Source organism: Cyclospora cayetanensis, unplaced genomic scaffold (assembly GCF_002999335.1).
Source record: "Cyclospora cayetanensis isolate NF1_C8 unplaced genomic scaffold, CcayRef3 CcayRef3_contig_6, whole genome shotgun sequence".
Lineage (NCBI taxonomy): Eukaryota > Apicomplexa > Conoidasida > Eucoccidiorida > Eimeriidae > Cyclospora > Cyclospora cayetanensis.
Genome location: NW_020312590.1, coordinates 166518 through 186184, shown reverse-complemented (window position 1 = coordinate 186184; position 19667 = coordinate 166518). Strand labels below are relative to the sequence as shown.

General features: G+C 55.3%; 2 protein-coding genes and 1 non-coding gene across 3 annotated transcripts; 2 read left to right on the top strand and 1 right to left on the bottom strand.

The window, feature by feature from the left end:
- Positions 1-3453: 3453 nt before the first annotated feature.
- Positions 3454-9656, top strand: LOC34623163. Its single transcript, XM_026335113.1, has 5 exons — positions 3454-3828; positions 3934-5567; positions 5616-6567; positions 7236-7643; positions 7764-9656. Exons 1-5 carry the CDS (start codon positions 3454-3456, stop codon positions 9654-9656), a joined length of 5262 nt encoding a protein of 1753 aa, XP_026190898.1.
- A 3715-nt stretch (positions 9657-13371) lies between these two features.
- LOC34623162 lies at positions 13372-17085 on the bottom strand. The gene is made up of 7 exons (XM_026335112.1): positions 16426-17085; positions 16218-16294; positions 15812-16113; positions 14760-15478; positions 14438-14541; positions 14230-14372; positions 13372-13676 (listed from the first exon to the last, which is right to left on the bottom strand). The coding sequence occupies exons 1-7, from the start codon at positions 17083-17085 to the stop codon at positions 13372-13374; spliced, it is 2310 nt and encodes a 769-aa protein (XP_026190897.1).
- A 2169-nt stretch (positions 17086-19254) lies between these two features.
- On the top strand, positions 19255-19327 carry Trnat-agu. Its single transcript has one exon. It is a non-coding gene; the product is annotated as a tRNA-Thr (tRNA).
- The last annotated feature ends 340 nt before the right edge of the window (positions 19328-19667 follow it).

Sequence of the window (19667 nt, the reverse complement as noted above, 5' to 3'; positions counted from 1 at the left end):
CAATTCGCCTGATTCATGCCCAACACGTTCTCCAGCCAATGAAATTCCTCGCTTGCCATGCGGAAGCTTTCATTATGGATGCAATGAGAAGTGTTCCCGTTTTTCTGCGAGTTCATAACATTCTTATACTGCAAGCCTCAGTGTGAAGAGGCACCCGTTGCCATTCAAGGGCTGTCGCCGGTAAAAATGTTTCCCTCAGATGCAATACATTTGAACCAGCTACTGTTTGAAGCAAAACTGAGGGTTCACTGGGGGATCGAATAACGGCATCTGTAGTTTTCCAGGCCCCATTTTGTTCCCAAGCAATCGACTTCCTCGTGCCCGGTAGTTGGCATGCAAGCGTCACCAGAAACCCTTTCGACTAAGCGAGAAGCAAATACGGAACCGCCATTTACACTCTGTAGTTAGTCCTTTAGGCCTTGATGCTAACTGTTGCGGCTGAGCCAGAACCTTTTGTTTTGGCAGCCTCCCTGCATTGCGCATGCCCATCGCCCTTGTGCGTCTGACGAGCGCCGGGTGTGTATCAGTTGGCATTCGGCTCTTACCTACCAGCATTTGACTTGCCGCAATGAGAGGAAACACATACATATCCAGCCATACTATATTTTGTTCGAACAAGTGCTCAGTGCTTGACAACAACGATTTGATTGCTTGAAGTGCACATCGGCGCCCTAGCAGTTGCACTTTCGAGCAGTGCCTAGCCGCCTTCAGGCTTCCCACCCACTGTTAAGATGTAGTCTGGCAGGATTCCAATGAGTTACACAGTTGACATGATGTGCGTTGTGATTATGCAATCCTCTGCAAGGATTGTTTTGGCATAAGCAGTGACATGTAGTTTTATCCCCCAACTTTTGCCACTAGATGCAGAGATCGCTGAGTTGTGGCCGGAAGGCCTCTGCTCTCGGCATGGCTGCATTAAGACCGACAATGAAGCCACACTGAGTGATTGTTGAGGAGTCATGATTCTGTGAAAAGCCCTACTGGGGCTCTACAGGCACGCCAATCTTCTTCCTCTATACCTTAGCAGGCAGTGCTGTAGTGTGCACTCTATTGCTGCATGCGAAAGCGGTTAAAAGGCGTGTCCAGCAATGCTAGCAGGGCAGAAGAGGCCCTCCCTCCTTGACGGGCGAGGCAATCGGTTTGCAGTGCGGAGGACCTTGCCAAGACTACCAAGGCGAGAACAAGCCACGAGGGGTTTGGATGTTTACTGGAATCGAGATGCCGTAGGATGTGACAGTAAAGGTAAAGCACCTCCCGTCTGTAGAAAGACATCGAAGGGCCGTCTGCATAAGCGAACCCCGTCAGGAGAGGCGCCGCTTACCAGATGACATCTGTGGTGTCTGTGTACGATTTCACCAACTACCAGGAGTCTTTCCCTGCTCTTCACCAAACAGCGAAGTGCCCGTGCCCTCTGAAACCTGTTACCCTGTTTAGATTTCGAGGTGATGAACTGATGAAGCGATTGTCGTACCCCCCTCTACGCGGAAAATGGAGAATTCGATCGGAATCTGGGTGAGAAGCTTCAGACAACTCTCATTATCATAGTGTCTCTCCATTTTACAAAACTGAAGATCCAACATTTCTACTTTTCCACACACTCGTCCGACCCAGAGAACACGACGTCGACTCAGCATTTGCGGGTGCATCCCACCACACACAATCAGGCAAAGCAAAAAAGGGATACTTAGCTCCCCTTCGTCAAAAAGCCACACGATCCCAGCTCACAGGCGCCTCAGGAGCCAATTCTTCGCGTGCCGACTATGCTGCGATCGCCTTGTTGCATGAGCTGGACCACCGTTTCGTGTCGATGTTTCTTTAAAAATCGCAAAGGAGGGCCAGGGTCGGGGAAATCTACCAGGCTGTCATCCCTCAAGCCACTGTGCACTGGGAATCGAAAAGCAGTAGAGTCCAAGAGCGAGCAACCTTATCTCATGAGCATTACGTGTTCAACGTCAGGAAGCATGCGAACCAACACGACCTGTTTTCCCTGCGGTAAACTAGGTTACCTGGGCGGCCAGCTAGCCCCCCTGCTTTTTCACTAGTTCTTTCGCCGGTGCGGGAGGTACGCTCGGGGATGCATGGACGGAAGGCCATCCTCTGAAACTCGGCAAGCTCCGTTTCTCTTCATCTATGGTCTAGTACTACCGCGGAGTGCTGTTTTGCCTCGCCCTGGGTGAGAAGGGCGTTTGGGGGGGCGCGGTGTGCGTGGGAGGGGAGTCCGTAGGGGAGTCAAAGCACGTCAAGTCAGTGAACACAAGCGGCTGCAGCGGTTTGTGCAAGAAAGTGGGCTTGCTTCGCCAAATCTCTGAGCGCGTCGCAAGACAGTTGCTCTCGCACGGCATGAACAAGCATGGAATGTGTAAGCGGAAGTGTACAGTTCAAGAACAGCGCGGGGGCATGCACTGCCGACCGCAGAAAGCCGCATTGCGCAGGCTAAAAGGCAGCGCGTCTGGGAAATACAGGGCTTCTGGGTTTCTAGACTAGAGAGAAATTATACATGACCCCTGCAGGAGCTTGCCCGATGAAAGGGGCGCACATCGACTAGATAGCGAGCCTGTCCTGCTCCTGGTTGGCATGGCGCCGGGGAAAGGAGGAGCTGGCGTACCGTCCTTTCTTTAATGAACACATATAGGCTAAATAGAGGCGTTCAACTGCAGGAGGGAGGGGGGAGTGCAGATCGAGGCGGGGTCAGCGATTTCGTGGTGACGGCTACCGAGGTTCAATCTTCGAAGGAGTCGAGTTCGGCCTCTGTAGGGGCTGCAGATTTTGTTTCTACGCCGCGATTTTTTGAGGTTTCCATTGTTTCAAAGCATCAGGGTCTATTGTCTTGTAGTTTCGGCTTATTATTCCGCTTTCGTTCCCTCCTCCGTTCGGGTGAGTCCCCGTGGACAGATCGAAAAGCCCTATGCGTTGTTAGAAGCTTAGTTCGAGCCCTTCCGACGTGCATTCCACCGCCTTCCCAATCTTCAACGAAGAGTAGGCGCGTTTCCCGCCTGCCCGCTCGCCAGATCGAAACCCCCCTAGCCCCCTAGTGCCCGCTGTGGGTGTCGTAGTGTTCAACTCGTGGCTCTCGAGGCTGCCAGCGCTGCCTGCCGCGCTGCCTGCCGCAGCGCCTCAGGCGATTTCCCGTGCTGCACTGGCTGTCTGCCTCCGCATCTGCAGACTCCTGGCGCGTCTGTTTCTGCGAGAGGCGGGCAGGGGGCCGGGTTCACGTCCCAGCATTTGTCGAGCGCCTGGCCATGTGTGTGTCGGTACACTCGACTATCCCCGTGACACTTACGCACGCACACCCGCCGCACCAGCATCCGCCTCTGTCTGCGTCTTTGCGCGAAATACAAAGACTCAGGAGGACCCTCGAGGCTCCCCCTCCCTCCCCCCCTCTCGGTGCACCCACTCACTCACTGCCTGCCTGCCTCCCGCGCGTCGAAACTCACACCACTCAGCGGCGGCAGTATGGGGTCTGGCTGTGCAAAAAACGTCGCAGGAGAGCCTCAGCGCACCCCTGTGGGGCCCTTCGCGAGCAATCCGCCGCCCACTCCCTTCTCCTCAAAACTGAGTTCGTCAGGAGCGCCCAACAGCAACGGCAATGCCGCAGGCAGCGCCCGTCGAGGCACACGCATTTCTCTGATCCCCCAGCCTCGACCGCAGCTTGGCGCTGCAGTGCAAGGCTCAGTGACAGGCGCAGGAAAGCCTTCCAAGGGCAGATTTCGGAGACCTTCTTCAAGTGCTCTCTCGGCTGCTTCGGCGGCTTCAGGAGCAGGAGCCAACAGCGCGCGCAAGTTGGATGCATGCAGTCCCCTTGCTGGCCCTTCAACGACTGCCGCCGCTGTGGGGCAGCACCAGCAGCAGCTGCTCGCCGTGTCGCCGCTTGCGGAGTGCATGCAGCTGCAGCCGTTGCAGCAGCAGCAGCAACAAGAGCAGCAACTGCAACAGCAACGGGGGCAGCAGCAAAAACCCCTCCCGGCAGGCTTCAGCTACGCCACTGGCCATCCCCCCCACCACATGCTGTCTGGCGAGCTGACGCGCATCAGCCGGGGTCTGCTCTTCCACGTGCGCGTCTACGGCATGAAGGCACGAGGTTTGGATGCTTCTTCGCACACTACGGCGACTTCGCTGCGGCTAGAGTGGGCTGCGCCTCTCGTGGAGGAGGCCGCTCCAACGCCTCCTCAGGAGGCGTCTGCCGTTCCCCGTCACGATGAGCACCAGCTCGGCGAGGAGCGCTCAGAAGAAGCGAAAGACCAAGCGAAAGGCGAGGAGCACTTGGAGGCTTCTGCAGACGGCAGGAACGGCGGGGAAGTGCTGGTGCTGACCACACAGCCGGCTCGGGGGCGCTCTCCCAAGTGGTTTGACTCCTTCGAGTTCACGTGGCACTCCCCTTCTCTTGCGGAGCTGCATCGACGCACGCTGGTGTTCTCCGTCTTGGAGGTTGCAAGCCCACAAAAAGGCGCAGGGGGAGGGGAGGGGGGCCCCCCCGCCCCCGGGGGGCCCCTCCCCTCCCCCGCCTCCTGCCCTGGTCGCGTCATAGGCAGCGGTTCTGTCTGTCTCTTCGCCGTAGCAACTGGACCGCTGCACCATGACGTGCTGCTGCGAGCGCCTGGCGAGGCGAGTCAGACTGGCCGCCTCATCATGGATGTGCGCATGCAGCAGATCTGTGACTTGATCATCAACCCCATCGAGATTCTCGCGCATTTGAGCGACTCGGCGTCTTCCTCTGACGGGGGAGGGGAGGGCAGCGGCAGCGAAGAGGAGGGATCGGATGCTGGAGAAGAGGATTCGCCTCTCCCCCCCCAGAAGTCGACGCACATGGTCACAGAGGAAAGCAACAGCAGTAGCAGTAGCAGCAGAAAGCCGCAGCTCGTCGGGAGGCAATCCGAAGTTTTCTGCAGGGCCAGAGCTTCTTCTCACCACCACCTCCACTCTTTCGCCAGTCGCTCCTACAACTTTCGATGCGGGGAGCGACAGCGCAGACAGGCAGCAGCCGCAGCGAGTCGGGCTGCTGCTGCTGCTGCTGCTGCTGCTGCTGCTGCTGCTGCTGCTTCCCCAGCAGGAGGTTTCACAGAGGCGCTCAGCAGCGACGGGTGGGCAGGAGGCGACAGCAGCAGCCCAGACGCAGATTCTAGGGGGCTGGCGAAGACTTTCAGCAGCAGCAGCAGCAGCGCGGAGAGCACGACAGACAGCGACGCGCCGCGCGATCTGCACAGGGGCAAATCATCGCCTCCTGGCATGGAAGATGAGGAACCCGGCCCTCTTTCTGCGCACTGGCTCCTCTCCTTCTCTCCGACTGGCGTGGATAACCCGCGAGACGCCTTTTCTGTTGCCACTGAAAATGTCGAACAGCCGTACTGGAACGCAGTGGATCACATCCTGCTTGGTCACCGTCTCAACGTGCGCGCACTTTCCGAGGCTTCCGTCGCTTCTGCTCCCGAAGGCTTCACTGTGCCGCCAGACAGGAGGGCGGAGGCTCAGCCTGCCGTCGGCAGCAGCAGCAGCAGGAACCACTGCCTCCCCGACGCTTGCGCCTCGGGAGAAGACGCCGCTTTGACCTCCCAGAGCAGCGGGGCGGACGGGCGAGAGAACAGCACCAACACCAAGAACAACAACAGCAACACGAGCAGCAACCAAAACGAGAACGTCGGCAAGCAGCATGTGAACGATGAGGATGACAAGGAGATACCCTTCCGAGCTGCGAAGACGGAAATCCAGTTGACTTCGCACGAGCCAGCATCGCTGCCGAGCGAAGCAGCTCCGCAGGCCGTTTCCTCAGCCTCCTCTTCTTTCCGCGCACCTGCTGCCGGTGCGTCTGCGCTTAGGTCTGCCGCAGGCAGCGACATGCGCGCTGCAGTTTCCGCTGTTTGCGGAGACACAGGCAGAGGAACGGTGGCCACTTGGCGGACCGAGAGCTCGCCTCTCTCCAGGAGGTACACGCAGCGCCACCTCGAGCACTTGGACCCCAAGAGTACTTACGAGCGGCTTGCAGCTGTGGCTGCGAAGGGCGAGCTCGTGAAGGAGGTTCTGCACGACACCTTCCCGACGCTGCGCCTGTCCACGACGATTGACCAACTCAGACAGCACTACCTGCGCATCCGACTGCACGCGAAGGTGTTCCCCAACGACGCGCCCACCCTCTTCGGAGAGTGCTGGCTCCCCTTCTTCAAGGTGTACGACGCAGACGTCGTCACAGCCGTGCCTCGCCAGTTCTACGACTCATACTTCCAGGAGAAGCTGTGGCTAGACGGCAAGCGCGTGGGAGTGCTGGAGGGCGTGATCGTGTTTCAGAACAACCCCGTGGTTCGCCAGGTGTGCGCAGGAGTTCACACCGAAAAAGGCCTCTGCAGGATCTTCCCGCCAGTGCTCGGCCATGAGCATCGACCTGTGTGTTTCAAGTTCAGCGGAGGCGTGCCACCTGCCATAGCGCGCATTGCCGCCCTCCACGAGAAGCTGCTGCACCTCATCGCGCGAAAAACGCAGCAAAAACTGCCCGAAAGCTCCACGCCGGCGACAGCGGCTGTTTCAGCGCTGCTCGCTTCCGTCAGAAGGACCACCGATGCAGATCCCCAGGGCACTAAGGTGAGGGGAAAAGCGATCGCAGGAGAGACACTGCTCTCGAATCTGAACAGCAGCAGTGCATGCACACGCTGCTTCTGTGTGTCCACGGAGGACTGAACTGACTGCGACTCCATGCGTGTTTCTTTGCGCTCTCTCTGTGTGTGTGTCTGGATGCGGATGATTTTGCTTCTGTGAGTTCGAGCGCGCGTGCGTGGCGGGGGCAACGCAAGGCGTGCGAAATGCACAAGGGGACAAAAAAAGTGTCACAGAACGAGCGCCGCGGAAGGCGCACTGCCAGCGTCGTTGCGGCACACGACTACGTGCAATGTTTGGTGTGTATGTGTGTTTGTATGTGAGCATGTTTGGGTGTGTGTGGGTGTTTGTATGTGTGTTTGTATGTTTGTATGTGTGTTTGTATGTTTGTATGTGTGTATGTATGTATGTATGTATGTGTGTTTGTATGTTTTGGTGTGTATTTTCGTGTGTTTGTGTGTGTTCGTGTGTTTCCTTGTGTTTCTTTGTGTGCATATGCGTCTAGGTACGTGTGTATTTGTGCATATCTGTTTGTATGTAGATGTATGAATATGTATACATGTATATATGTATTATGCACATATAAGTACGTGTGTGTTTGTGCATATCTGTTTGCATGTACGCGTGCTGTTACATGCTTGTGTGTTTTTCTGCAGACCTTGCAAGAGGCGAAGGCAGCGTGCGACGAGTTGCTGCAGCTGTTGAGCGCGAGCGACGCGGAGACGCGGCGGAGTTTTTTGTTTTCTTCGGAGGCTGAGTTGCTGCGGAGCCAGCGGGTACTGCTGAATCTTGCGAATCACACTCTGGAGTTTTTGGATTACGTGTTTTGGCAGTGCAGGGCAAGTTACTGCGCTGTGTTATGTGCGATCCTGCGGAGGGGGGAGCTCGATCTCGGAACGGTGCTGCCTGCGCGTCCCGACGCGCTTGCTGCGTTGACTCTGTCTGAAGTTTACGTGCTGTACTCCTCGATCAAGGCGGAGAATGCCGAGGCTGCAGCGATGGCTGCCGCTGCAGCCTCCTCAGCGAGTGGCTGCGGAGCCTCCGCCGCTGGAGGGGGTAGTGCTGCTGGAGGCGAGCAGAAGCTGAAGCTGTTCGTGTCGCAGCGTTCGGTTGACTTCGACGCGAGCGCTGCTTCGGGGGGGAGCGCTGCAGGAGCGGGAGGGAAGGCAGGGGGGGGGCAGCAGCAGCAAGGCAACAGGCTTACCCTTGCTAGCGGCTTGCTGCTGCCTCGTCTTGGGGGAGGAGACGGGGAGGGTCCTCGGGGGTACTTGGGAGCTGCTTTGCAGCGCTTGAAGAACGCAGGCGTTGCAGTCGTTGCTGCGGGGGATGCGGAAGCGGCTGTGCATCTGGGGAGGGAGTTGACGGATACTTCCAAGGGTCGCTTGCGGGAAAGTGATGAGCTAGCGGCGTGGAAGTTGCAGCATGCGGAGGCAGTGTCGCGGGAGCGCACGGAGCAGCTGAACCGCTTCGCAAAGTCGCTTTCTGCGGAAGACCGCTTCTCCGTGATCCTGTATCATAAGCGGCTCAAGTTGTGCAGGCAGTTTCGTCTTCTGCTGCAGCGAGCTCTTGCAGTGGCGTTACGCATGCTAGGTGGAGAGGCCTCTTTTGGGGGGCAGCGTCGCTTCGCGTGCCTGTTGCTTGCAGCTGCGTACTTCCGTCTGCCCGACTTTAGGAGGGAGCTGCTGCAGAGCGTCCTTACCGAAGAAGGTCGAAGCGCATCCGTAGAGGAGTGGCGAGGCACCGACTTTCTGCTGGATGCCGCGAGCTTGGAGGAGGCTGAGAAGTGGGGTGCTTCGAGTCCGTTGCGCGTGCTGCTGCAGTGGGAAGTCTTCCACTCGACCCTCAAGGAGTACTTTGGGGAGGGAACGCTGCAGGAAGACATTGACGCCATGCAGGGGAAGCTGTCTCCTGAGTCAGATTGGCGGAAGGAGCTGAGCATGGAGGGGAGTTCCTTCTTCGCCTTCCTCGAGCAGTGGGTACGAGCGTTTCTTCAGAGTAGCCCTCATAAGGCCTCTTTGGACTGGCGCGAGATCCCTGGATATCCCACGCTGCTGAAACGTCTGCTTCTGGAGTTGAAAGCGCGCAGTGTGACGAAGTTTCCAGATTCTCTAGTCAACTGCACGGGTGCAATGCTGGCGAACGAGAAGCTTTTGTCGGTGTTTCTCAAAATCGTTTTTCTAAGAACACACGCTCACAACAGCCCGCAGGTTTTCTCTGCGTTGACGTATCTGGACTATTGGGTGCAGCTCCTTGCTTCGCGGGGTCGACAGCTGCCTCCAAACTTTGACTTTGCCTTCTTGCGCAAAGGTCTTCAGCTGATCATTGATTCTGACTTGTATGCGAACGTCTCTAAAGGGCTGTGGTTCGTCTACAGGAACCTGCCCATCCTCAACGGCGAGCAGTTGGAGGCAGTGCTCACTGACCTCTGCCTGAGAACGCACGGCGTGCGTCTGTTTCTGCATTGGGCATGGATCGTCCGTCGAGCGTTCATGTGGGTTCTGCTGTATCGCCTCGTCGAGGGCATGCGCAGAGTAATCGGCCGCATCACTGGAGTCGAGCCGTCTTTCAAGCTGCTCCACGAGAACGCCCCTCAAGGAGCGAGCGCAGCAGTTCAGCTTCCGCAGAACCCACAGCGGCAGGCGGAGGAAGCCTCGTTGCTGCCGCGACGCGTCTCGTTGTCTACTGAAGAGGCCGTCGTCATCAAGGGACATACCATCTTTGTGGCTTTCTTGAATGCCTTGTCTATCGAGGAAATTCTGCCTCCGAGCGCAGTTCGCGCTGCGGAGAATTTGGCCGTGGGTGTCAGCAGAGACTCCGCGCCGCATGCGCGGGGAGGGGTTCCCGGCGGCAGTGCCGCACCATCCGCAGCGGGAGCAGCAGCGTGTCAGCCGTTCGACGGGAATATGAATCTTCCTTCGCTGCAGGTCTACAAACGGCAGTCTGTTGCTGAGTTTCGGAATGAAATTGCGCAGTACAAAGCGTGGGTACGCGAGGGAGCGGCGTCTCTCCCCATGATGGTGATTCCTAGTGCTCCTCTGGATGCGAATACCGATGTGCCTCTTGAGGGGTGGCAGTAACATGCGGCTACCACGACCCCCGTTCCAAAGTGCTTACGAGCTTGCTGCATTATCGGCATGTGGACAGCGAGGCTTCACAATTGATGCACCAACGGTCAAAGACTTCCGCGAATAGGAAGCTCTAGGTGTTCATTGGTGGATATATGTGTGTATGCATGCGCCTCGCTGGCACCGCGCGCGGGAGGGAACGGGGGAGGCCGTGTGGAGGTTGTTTTTGAAATCGCTGAGATCGGAGCTGCGCAGCTCTCTTTACGCCTGGAAAAGCGCTGTCAAGGAATAGAGAGTGGCTGCAGCCGAGGGAAAAGGAAGGGGTAGTGCTGAGCATCACCCACCGCAAATTACCCGCTTATGGGCGGCCTTGTCTTGCTGCCGAGGAAAGCGAATTTAGGTTGTCGCGATGCAGCGCACTCGCGAGCAAGTGCACAGCCTCGTGCACGTGGTGTGGAGACCCCCGGCAGTGGTGAAAGATGGGAGCACACGAGGGCGCTTCCAGCCAGCCGTCGTAGGCTCAAGGACGGAATGCTGAACACTGACCGTGCGTGTGTCTCAGCTAAACAGAAGGGAGGATACAGAGACAAAGAGCGGGAGTGATAGGGGTTGAGAGAGAGAGAGAGAGAGAGAGAGAGAGAGAGAGAGAGCGCGAGAGAGAGCGCGAGAGAGAGAGCGCACTCGCTCGCGCACATGTGTTTTTTTCGTAGGCGTCGTGGTACGTTTCCCATACCTGTATTTGTTCCTCAGAAGATATGTAATGCAGTTCGTTTCTTGTGTCCTTCATGAGGGCTGAGGCACAGGACCCTTGCCTCGGTTATCCTTTCTTTGAAAAACGCAGCGACATGCTTGAATGAGGTGGAAAATGACGGAATCACAATCGGAGTTGCCGATGTGCATCGGCCGCACGGACCTGGATTGCGGCAGTTCTTGATGCTGGGCACAATTATGCCTTTATCGTCCGCATATCAGTGCTCGCTCTCGTGAGTCCTGTTGCCGCTTGATTTATTTTTTCCTACGCAGATCGCTAATTGACGCTATTGACCAGCGCGTCTTTTGAGTAGGGCGTGGTAGATCACTCATCGTAGAAACCTACTCTGTCTCTGCAGATTACTTGACCCGCGTTGCTAGGTTCCGCTGCTGCCTGCTGTAGGTGGATTTGCTGCTAAAGGAGCTTGAACCCCTAGTGAGCTGGTTTGCTGTGGTGCGCATAGTCTTTGCTTGCGACAGGAGGCGTTGCCTCCCATAAAAAATGCGTGGCGGCTTTGCTCCACATGCCCTCTCCTACAGAAAACGTGCTGTGGAGTTCATGCAACAGTGTGCTGCGCCGATACGATGAAACCGCCCTGCGAATGGGGAAAAGACTCCCCCGCCTGGGTGACAGTGTTCGCACCTGTTCACGTTTCCACATGCTGCCAAATAATCAGTTGAATTCGGTTGCTTCTTCCGTTGGATGAGCAAGGGCAAAGTCGACACATGAAAGTCACCTGAATACACCAGGTTGCCTTCTGTGCCAGCAGGGAATGATCCTCGAAAGGATTTTAGTCGAGCAATTTTCACCCAGTAGGAAGGCAGACAAAACACACAGAGCTCCACTATACACTTATTCTCTGCGCTTTTTGGAGCGCAGACAGAACTCGATCCTCAAAGCGATCTCTCGTGCCAAGGAACCACCCCCCTTTCATTCCAGCATCCCGAATTTTGTACTAAGATGCAACTTTCATGTGGCGGCACGCCGGTCTTTTTGCGCAGTGAAATTTAATAATATTCCTCAAAGGCCATTTTGCCAAGATACAACTTCCGCTTTTGGAAATTGCTACGCGGGTTTCCTGCGTCGATGCCCCAACACTCTGTTGCCTAAGGCGGCATACTAATGCCACTGTGAATCCGTTCCACTTTGTCCGAACGGAATCTTGCACTTCCGCTAGCCCTCTGCTACAGCTCAGCTGCTAGGAAAATCGTCTACCTGAGCTCGGCTACCTTCTCTCCTACAACAGCGAGAAGGCTGCTGGGGACTATGTGGAGCGTGCATAGAGGCAGGCGTACCGATGCCGTCTGGAAGCCTGCGCATGTGCGAGCAGCGTCGCGAAACTCGCTGCTTCAAGGAGCCAGTCTGTTTTCTCTTCATGGAGCCCGAACTAGCCAAATCCTTTCCCCTGTCGTGATAAATTTCAAAAGGGGGGTTCGAATTTGTAATTCGATGGCTTTCTCTCTCCCTTGGCGACTTCCTTGTCGCGCTTAGCCCTGCGTGAACCCAAATAAACCCTTTCTCAAAGATGCATGTCATTGGATTCATTGCAGAACTTCTATTGCCATGTATGTCACGTCGTTCAAGCCTTTCAGCAACCAAAGACTCTGGAGGGCAACATGCGCCAGGCCGCTACAAGACTTTGCACCAGGCACAGTTTGACGCGCCATGCATTTAAAAGGCGACCTGCAGACAGGAGAGTAACTTACGATGAGCAAAAAACGTAGCAGCGGTTCCTTGGAGGCCCCTGTACAAGGGATAGTACACTTCGTGCACAGCACGGCGGATGGAACAATCCAGTGAAAACTCTACGCCTTGAGGCATAAGGTGCGGTACAGGATAAATATATGTGCTAAAGGCGCTACGCCCGCCGCAACCTCCGTACTTTAGGGTTTACCCCTTCGACTTTTGGAGGGCAGCTCCTTCTTACTGAAAATGCGTTTTCAAAGAAAAAGGTTTTAAGTGCGGGTGCTCTGCTGTGTGTTATGCGTCCGCCTATGGCTTTAGAAAAAAATGAGCAGAGGTCTACGATACTGAAACTCATCTGCTACCTTATGAGAAATTGGCTACTGTCACTTCCTTACGGAGACTTGAATGTTTGATCGCCTCAAGTGGTGTGATTCATGCATCGCACACGCCAAATAGCCTTACGGGGGAATCGATATGGCAGCCTTCCGCTCACAAAGCGGTCGCCCTGCCAACTGTGCTAAAATGACAAGGGTTGCCTATGCAGGTACCACCTGCGTTATTAGAATTCGCGTAGAAGCTTGAAGATTGAGCTACCGGTAAGGGTCACTGTTGCTGCGCGTATAGTTCTTCTCTTCATACTGGACAAGGCAAAGACGCTGCGCCATTTAGATTGTTGTGGCTTTCCTCTCATGATTGCACGGCTGAAAATGATCCGAATTTCTTAAAGTGTCCCAGCAAACATATCGTAATCTTTAGTCCATGCGCGAAGTGCACAACACAGCTGCGTGTTCAACCTCTGGGTCTATCTTTGTCATGCCTTCCTAGCGCCACTCTCACCAGAAGTGTGAAGAGGCCGTCTCGCTGTGCTGTTGCGTGCCCTATGAAGAGCCTTTTCCGTTCCTTAAAGTCTGCTGCACCTCTTATAACCGCCTAAACGGACGCCTGAGACGGCTGGTGCGTGCGGAAGCGGACCGGCATTGCTTCTTGCAGCCTCGAGTGTGCTACTTCACGCAGCAAGCAACCAAAAGCCAGACGCTAGGACCACTGGAGCATGCGCATGTGCTCCCGATGCGTCAGATTGACGGACTTTTGCCTACTTTATGCGTCTGTGCCGCCTGACTGGGTGCCATTTTGGCTGCTTTCCAATGCGCTAATCGCATGAAATCATCTCGCGTGCACCAACACAATGTGGCGTTTCGTCCTGGCGCCCAGTGTCAGTCCTCAAAGAGAAACACATGGGTGAGATGGAAAAGCAGTGACCTGCCTCTCATCTATGTTCTTTCTTGGCTTTTATATCATTGCTGCTGTGTGGCTTTTACTGAAGGCTGGAGGCGCGCAGCCATACCAACGTTCAGAAAGCTGTACCTGAGACAAGTCCATCCCACCTATGCTGTCGTCTTCCCACGACCAGCTGAAACGTAGAACTCTGTACAAGCCAAACGTGCTCTTCCTAGCGCACGGTGAAGGAGCCAGCGGCCCCCTTATGTCCCAACGTGTTGCTACGCTCGGCTGTCTACGGCTCTCGCCACTCCAGCTTAACGAACTGGATGCTTTCCCCTGAACAAAGCACCCCCGCTTCCCATATTCAGCGCAACCTCTCAAATGCAAGAAGAATAAAACAAGAAAATAGCGCTATGTACGAAGAAGAGGTGACGGAAGTTCCTGCAGAAGTGTGGCGTACCACTTCAGATGTTGAATTTGAGATGCAACCCCGCCAGGCAAGGTCCTATCTACCCCTGCATCCCCGTTCAAGCCCAAAGGACGTCCCCAAATCAATCGGGAGGCATCCAGTCTTGATTAAAAAAGGTTTTTGAAAACGGGGTGCTTGCTAGGAAAAAGGATGGGAGCAACCGAGAAGCCATACAGGTGGATGCTCCGGGGTTGAACTATTCACCCGCTAGCACAATACCCGCAGCCAAGGGGCATTTAGGCAGCAAACAAAAGGGCCAGGCCCCCTTTGTCCTGACCATGCACGTGAAATGATGCTTTTCGCATCTTACAGCAAAAGCACCACCCCCTCATTTTAGACAAGGCGGTAGCATGGCACCACGCCTCTTCAGCGACAAAGGCGCTCAAGGCTGTGCAACTAATGAGGCTTTTCCTTCAAACCGGGAGAAAGGCTGCTAGGCGTCTGTGGGGCTGTCTTACAGCAACCAGGCACACAAAAAGCGAAAAATTTAGCGATACAGGCTAAAGCAGCCAGGAGTTGAGGAGGGAGGCCTTGCCACTCCAACTTTTCACTGAGTCTAGAACCTCCGATGACTCTGCTGCTGCTAACGCCTCTGGATTGGCTATACGGCGCTAAACGCCAGAGACCATTTGTGAGAGCCACTAAAACCCCAGACGGCCTTCCTGCAGATAGGCAAGCATGGAGGCTCCCGGCACTGAGCAGCGGGACACGTTATGACAGTTGCGCACAAGATTCCCCAGGGCGGAGAGCGAACACTGGAGGTCTGGCAGCTGCAAGACACACAAACGTACACACCTACACACGAGTACACAACCAAATACACAATTACACACACATATATATACACAAAAACACACCTCCATCCTATTAAACACACATGTATTCACAATGCCACACAGATACAATGCCACACAGATACAATGCCAGACACATAGACAATTGCGCACACATATAGACACACCCCGTTACGCAGCGGGCGAAAAGGCGCGTCTGGCTGCGGTAGAGGCACGTAGCAAGGCGTACAAGCAGGCCCTCTAAGAGCTCCTTTACGGATCGTGGCGCTGGCAGCTTTACTTACCCAGAGGGCGGCAAGCGATGTATTGAATTTGTGAGACAAGACGTCTGCCAGTTCATCCCATAGTACCTCCGAGTGGAGGGCCCCCCTTTGATGCCTCTGCTGAATCCTGTTTCTGAGGCTTTCGAGGGCGTCACGCATATGCGCGGCCTCCTCTCCGTTTGGCAAGTGTCTCCAGGGGAGTGCATCGCTGCACTCCTCCTCGCACCCGACGCTGGCGGCGTGAGCTCTACTTACACCGAAGACGCGGAGCTGCTGCGGGCGCAACGACTCCAGCAGCAGCAAAAGCGCCTCGAAGGCCGTCGGCTCTTTGGAGGTTTGCTGGTCTGCCGCAAAGGGGGGGGCCTCTTCGACCTGCAGCCTTGAAAGCACGAGGGATCGCAGTCTTGGAGTTCTGCCTCGCAGAGCGAGCAGCAGCGCTGAGCCTACGTCGCATTCAAAGACGAGCTCCTCCAGGTGCTGGAGGCCCCCCAGGTCGAAGCGTGTTGCAGGCGCTGCCTCGTGGTCCCTACTGAGGCGACGATCGGCATCCATGGCGGCAAGCACGGCGTTAGGCACAACTGAAGCGGCAACGGCAACATCACACCACACGCCAGCGCAAGCGAGACCTTTGCAAGCCTCCGTAAAAGCCTCTGGGTGAGACTCATGGAGGCCTCACAGAGCGGCACAACGCAGGGCCGATAGAGGTGCAGCGGCACGCATGCGGCGTATTCGTAATCCCTCCCTGTCTGCTCCACTGCCCACTGCCCGTCATGCTAAGTGCGGCCCCTGCTGGTGCGTGCATTGAGAAAAGGTTGCATGCATGCAAGCTTTTTATAGAGCCGTTTTTTTTACGAGAATCTTCCCGCGCAGCAAGAGAGGGCAGGCGCTACAGAGGGACGGTGTGACAAAGAGGGTGCGCAAAAGCAGCAGCAGCAGCAGCAGCACTCCCTGCCGCTTTTGTCAGCAAAAAGGCCCAAACTGACGGTGTCGGACGAATCCTGAGCCGAGGCTCTCAAAAATCCTCAGGCACCTTAGGTGGGGCAGCCGGAAGTCAACGCTGAAGGCGCTAGTCTCGCATCGCCTGAGGCTTTTGGCGGCAGAAATACTGCCCGTGGAGTTTGCCTCATGCTGCTCGCAGGCCGAGGCGGGACCTTTGGTCAAGGAATACTCGAGACGATTGGCAGGAGGCGCAGTGACAAGCTGCAGGAGGAGTCTTGTCGCCAGAGGCACGTCATCCTCTGACACCACAAGAGACCGAACCCCCAGCAGAAGACTCTGCAGCCGGCTTCCAAACGCCCAAAGGGAGGACAGGGGTCTGTGAGATGCATCTACGTACTGCCACCTAGAGCAACACAGTACAACACGCAGGGGGCGCAGCAGGAGAGGCACCTGCGTGGGTAACCAGTAGCGCCAAACGCAGGGACAGGGGCGAAGAGAGAGACAACGTTACAAGAAGAAAGGCCAAACTAGAGAGGGATAAAGAAAACGAGGAGATGAGGGGATAAAAGTCAAGCTGTCTGCCCGTCCCCTGCCCCTGGCTGGCTCCCAAAGACTTTGTGTTCGCCTCGGGTACCGCCAGCGTCTCTTCTTCTCACGCATTAGGGCGTCTGAGCGCTTCTGCCCAGTCCTTGCACACGGTCGCGAGTCTTGCCTTTTCTTTCGGCTGGTCTCCTAGAATGGCAAAGACTTCAGCCAGGAGGTGACCATGCAAGGGGACAGAACAGGAAGTGGCCTCCTTCGCGTCCGACGAAGACGCTTTAGGAGTCAAGCGACCCCGAGGTAAAGAGGCAAAAGTCCTATCCTTGCCTTCAGAGGCGTTCAAGCCATCGTCGCTGTCGGTAACAACAGCCTCTGTGGAGAGGGAGCCATCAGGTTCAGGAAGCACTACCGCTGCCGACTTCGCTAGCTCAACGGGCGTGCCTCCTGAGCACGCCTCTAGAAAGCGCATTGTACCAGCCTTAGGATGGGAATATCGAGGGTACCGAACTGCCGCCTTTCGTGTTTCATTTGCAACGGGCTCGCTCAGGATTGCCCTTTCCGCCACATAGGTCGGGAGGCGTCCAGGCCCACCTGCCGCTGTGCACCCCGGCACACAATATCTGGAAGCTGCGTTTCTTGTTATAGGAGAGAGGGCTTCTGCTGGCTCTATGGATAAGTGTGCGAACTGCTGCTGCGTCTCATGGCAGACCCCCGAAGTGGCAAGGACCTGCGCCTGCGCCTCCCCCAAAAGTGAGGCCCCGAGTTGTCCTTCCTTCATGATTTTCAATGAATTTACAGTAATCCTATCATAAGAAATCAATTGAGATGGGGTATTCAAGGGATTCACTTGGGAGAAAGAGCAACTGCCGCAGCCGACTGTACCGCGGCTCTGGGCAGCGCGAGACAGGCGGGTGCGTGATATCTCCTGTACAAGGTGAACCGTCCTCCGTGTTTCTGCAAAACGGGTTGATTCAATGAAAAGCCAAGCTAAGGTCGGCCTTGATGGGCTAGAGAGATCTATGGTACCTCATGGGTTTGAGGGGCAAAGTGCAGCAGCCCTGGGAAAACGGCGAGACCACCCGACTGTGAGGTGTACAAAAGGCGACGAGGGGCGTACTGTGGCTGTGATCTTTGGGCTTTTCTTCCTTATTTACAAATTATAAATAAATGAGTCGAGAGGTATACCCGATTCTCTGCGTTTAAGGGCTCGAGCTCAACCTCAGAGGCCTTCAGATATCCTGAGTATCGGCCTGAACCCGACCCTTCCAGACAGAACTGTGCCGAACCCGCCATGTGCTTCAGCAAAGGCCACCCACCTTATGAACTAAGTCCTTCGAGATAGTGTGTGTGCTGCTGAGCTACTGCGATCGCTCCATTGTGTGTTCTCTGGTCCCATGGACGCGCGCAACCCGACATCTTGTGCATCCTAGAGTGCAGCACAGAGCAGCAACAGGACAGAGAAAACGCTAATAAATAGGGAGTTGACTCCACTGTCTTTCTTCGCCCCGGACTGTCTCTGCAGGAGGCCACCGTACGGGGGACCATGCCAGTCCACATCCAAAATGCAGCTAAGCGCGCGCATACACTTGCATGGAGATTCCTTCTTTGAAGCACTTTCCTCATGAAGTTCGAGATTGAAGCATAACACTGAAATGGGTGACAGGCGCGTCGTCCGGCATGAGTCGATACCGCCCCCCATTTACCGGCCAACGCAAAGAAATTTCACCAAACACCGAAAAGGAATGTAAATGCCTACCGCCACCAGACCGTCAAATTGCGCTCTGCACGAGTGGCCGCACAGGCGACTTCCTCTCATCCATGGAGTCTTGGACAAAACCCCATGAAGTCTGCCGTACATCGACTACGTCTATTCTACCCGAAATCTGGATAGCACGAAGGCAGTTGCACCGCATGGCTTTATGCGTTCGTAGGACTGACTGCCGCTGCATTCTTGGTTGAGGCTGATCTCCATGGGAAAACCGTAGAGTTTCATCAAAAATCTCAGTGAAAAGCTGCTAAGCTCCTGACTCGATTCAAACTTGGTTAGCAAGTTGTAGAGGGTCTCTCAATGCAACTCGTGCTATCCCTGCCCGCGCCCCTCAGAGCTCCGATTTGCTGGAAGGGCTCATCTAAGATGTGCGTAGCCGCATTCTCTAAGCTTTCCCATCATGCGAAGCTAGTTGCACACAACGTTTACCGTAAACGTGCACAACGTTGCATCTCCTTCTTTCAAACTTCCAGTATGCTGCAATAAGCACGATACGTAAATAGCCAAGTCATGTGGCCAAGTCCTTTATAAAGTTATGCTTAACATAAATGGTGCAGTGGGAAGTGTTAAAATGTAATTTGGTTCTCTACCACCAAGGTTGGAAGCACGTACGCGTGCCACTGCCGCCACGCTTTCCAGAGCCTCAAGATCTTTCTGGGGGAGAAAGAGCAGCTCGTGATAAGGCGCATTCAGAGTGATATTACTAAGGCACGGCTTACACCACACCTGTCGTTGTGTGGAGCATATCCCTCTCAACGAAAACGGTCCTTCCTTAGATCACAAAACTAACGACCCTCCATTCTCTAGACAGATGTTTAACTGACCAAGCAAAAAGAAGAACGCTTCGTCTGACCTTGAGTCCTTCAGCGATCACTGTCAGCCTCTGAATATAACATTGTCGCACTGCTGCCCACTCGCCCCTCGTGTCGCTCTGCTCTGCAATCAATAGCTGTATTTAAGGCACTCCACGGCCACACGCACAGCGCAAATGCCCTCGTCTGCATTAAATGCGACGGATACTCTATCTTGGGGGCCCCAATGGGGCACACTGCACCAAGGAACCACATCCACTTAGCCACTCGCATCGTCTATCAGAACACTTCTGAGTATCCGCAATGATGCGACAAAACTAAAATGCATGTTTTTCCCTTCAAAGCCGAGTTTTAGGAGGTGACCCCTGCCTTCTTAGCTTAGTCGGTAGAGCATCCGCTTAGTAAGCGGAAGGTCGCCGGTTCGATTCCGGCAGGAGGCTGTTTTAGTATGCGCGCTGCATTTTGGTCACACCACCAAAAGCCGTCAAAATATCAAGTCTCCGCAAAGAGGCAAGAGTGACCGATTTCCCACCAGGTAGCAACATAAAACAGGCGCAAGCCCTTTGCTCTTCTCTGCTCAGCGGCACTGAATGGAAGGCTCAGTGCTAAGTAACTCGGAACTGTTCGTATGCTATCATGCAAATGTTTGGGGCCGGTAAAGCTCAGCAGCAAAGAGACACCGTTCGGCCAGCCCGATCGCGGTCACCGCTTTGTACGCAGACACATCGCGCAAAGTTTTGGCCATGGACTTTTGCAGATTCATCCTTAATGCGCCACCGC

Bases quoted from the DNA above. Each gene is read 5' to 3' on its own strand.
- LOC34623163 (XM_026335113.1), top strand. From the start codon at position 3,454: ATGGGGTCTGGCTGTGCAAAAAACGTCGCAGGAGAGCCTCAGCGCACC. The intron at 3,829-3,933 runs GTGGGGCAGCAC...CAACTGCAACAG, and splicing joins CTTCAACGACTGCCGCCGCT to CAACGGGGGCAGCAGCAAAA. The intron at 6,568-7,235 runs GTGAGGGGAAAA...GTTTTTCTGCAG, and splicing joins CAGATCCCCAGGGCACTAAG to ACCTTGCAAGAGGCGAAGGC.
- LOC34623162 (XM_026335112.1), bottom strand. From the start codon at position 17,085: ATGAAGGAAGGACAACTCGGGGCCTCACTTTTGGGGGAGGCGCAGGCG. The intron at 16,295-16,425 runs GCGTGAGAAGAA...ATCCCTCTCTAG, and splicing joins AAGCGCTCAGACGCCCTAAT to TTTGGCCTTTCTTCTTGTAA. The intron at 14,542-14,759 runs GCGCCTTTTCGC...TGTGTCTTGCAG, and splicing joins TGCCTCTACCGCAGCCAGAC to CTGCCAGACCTCCAGTGTTC.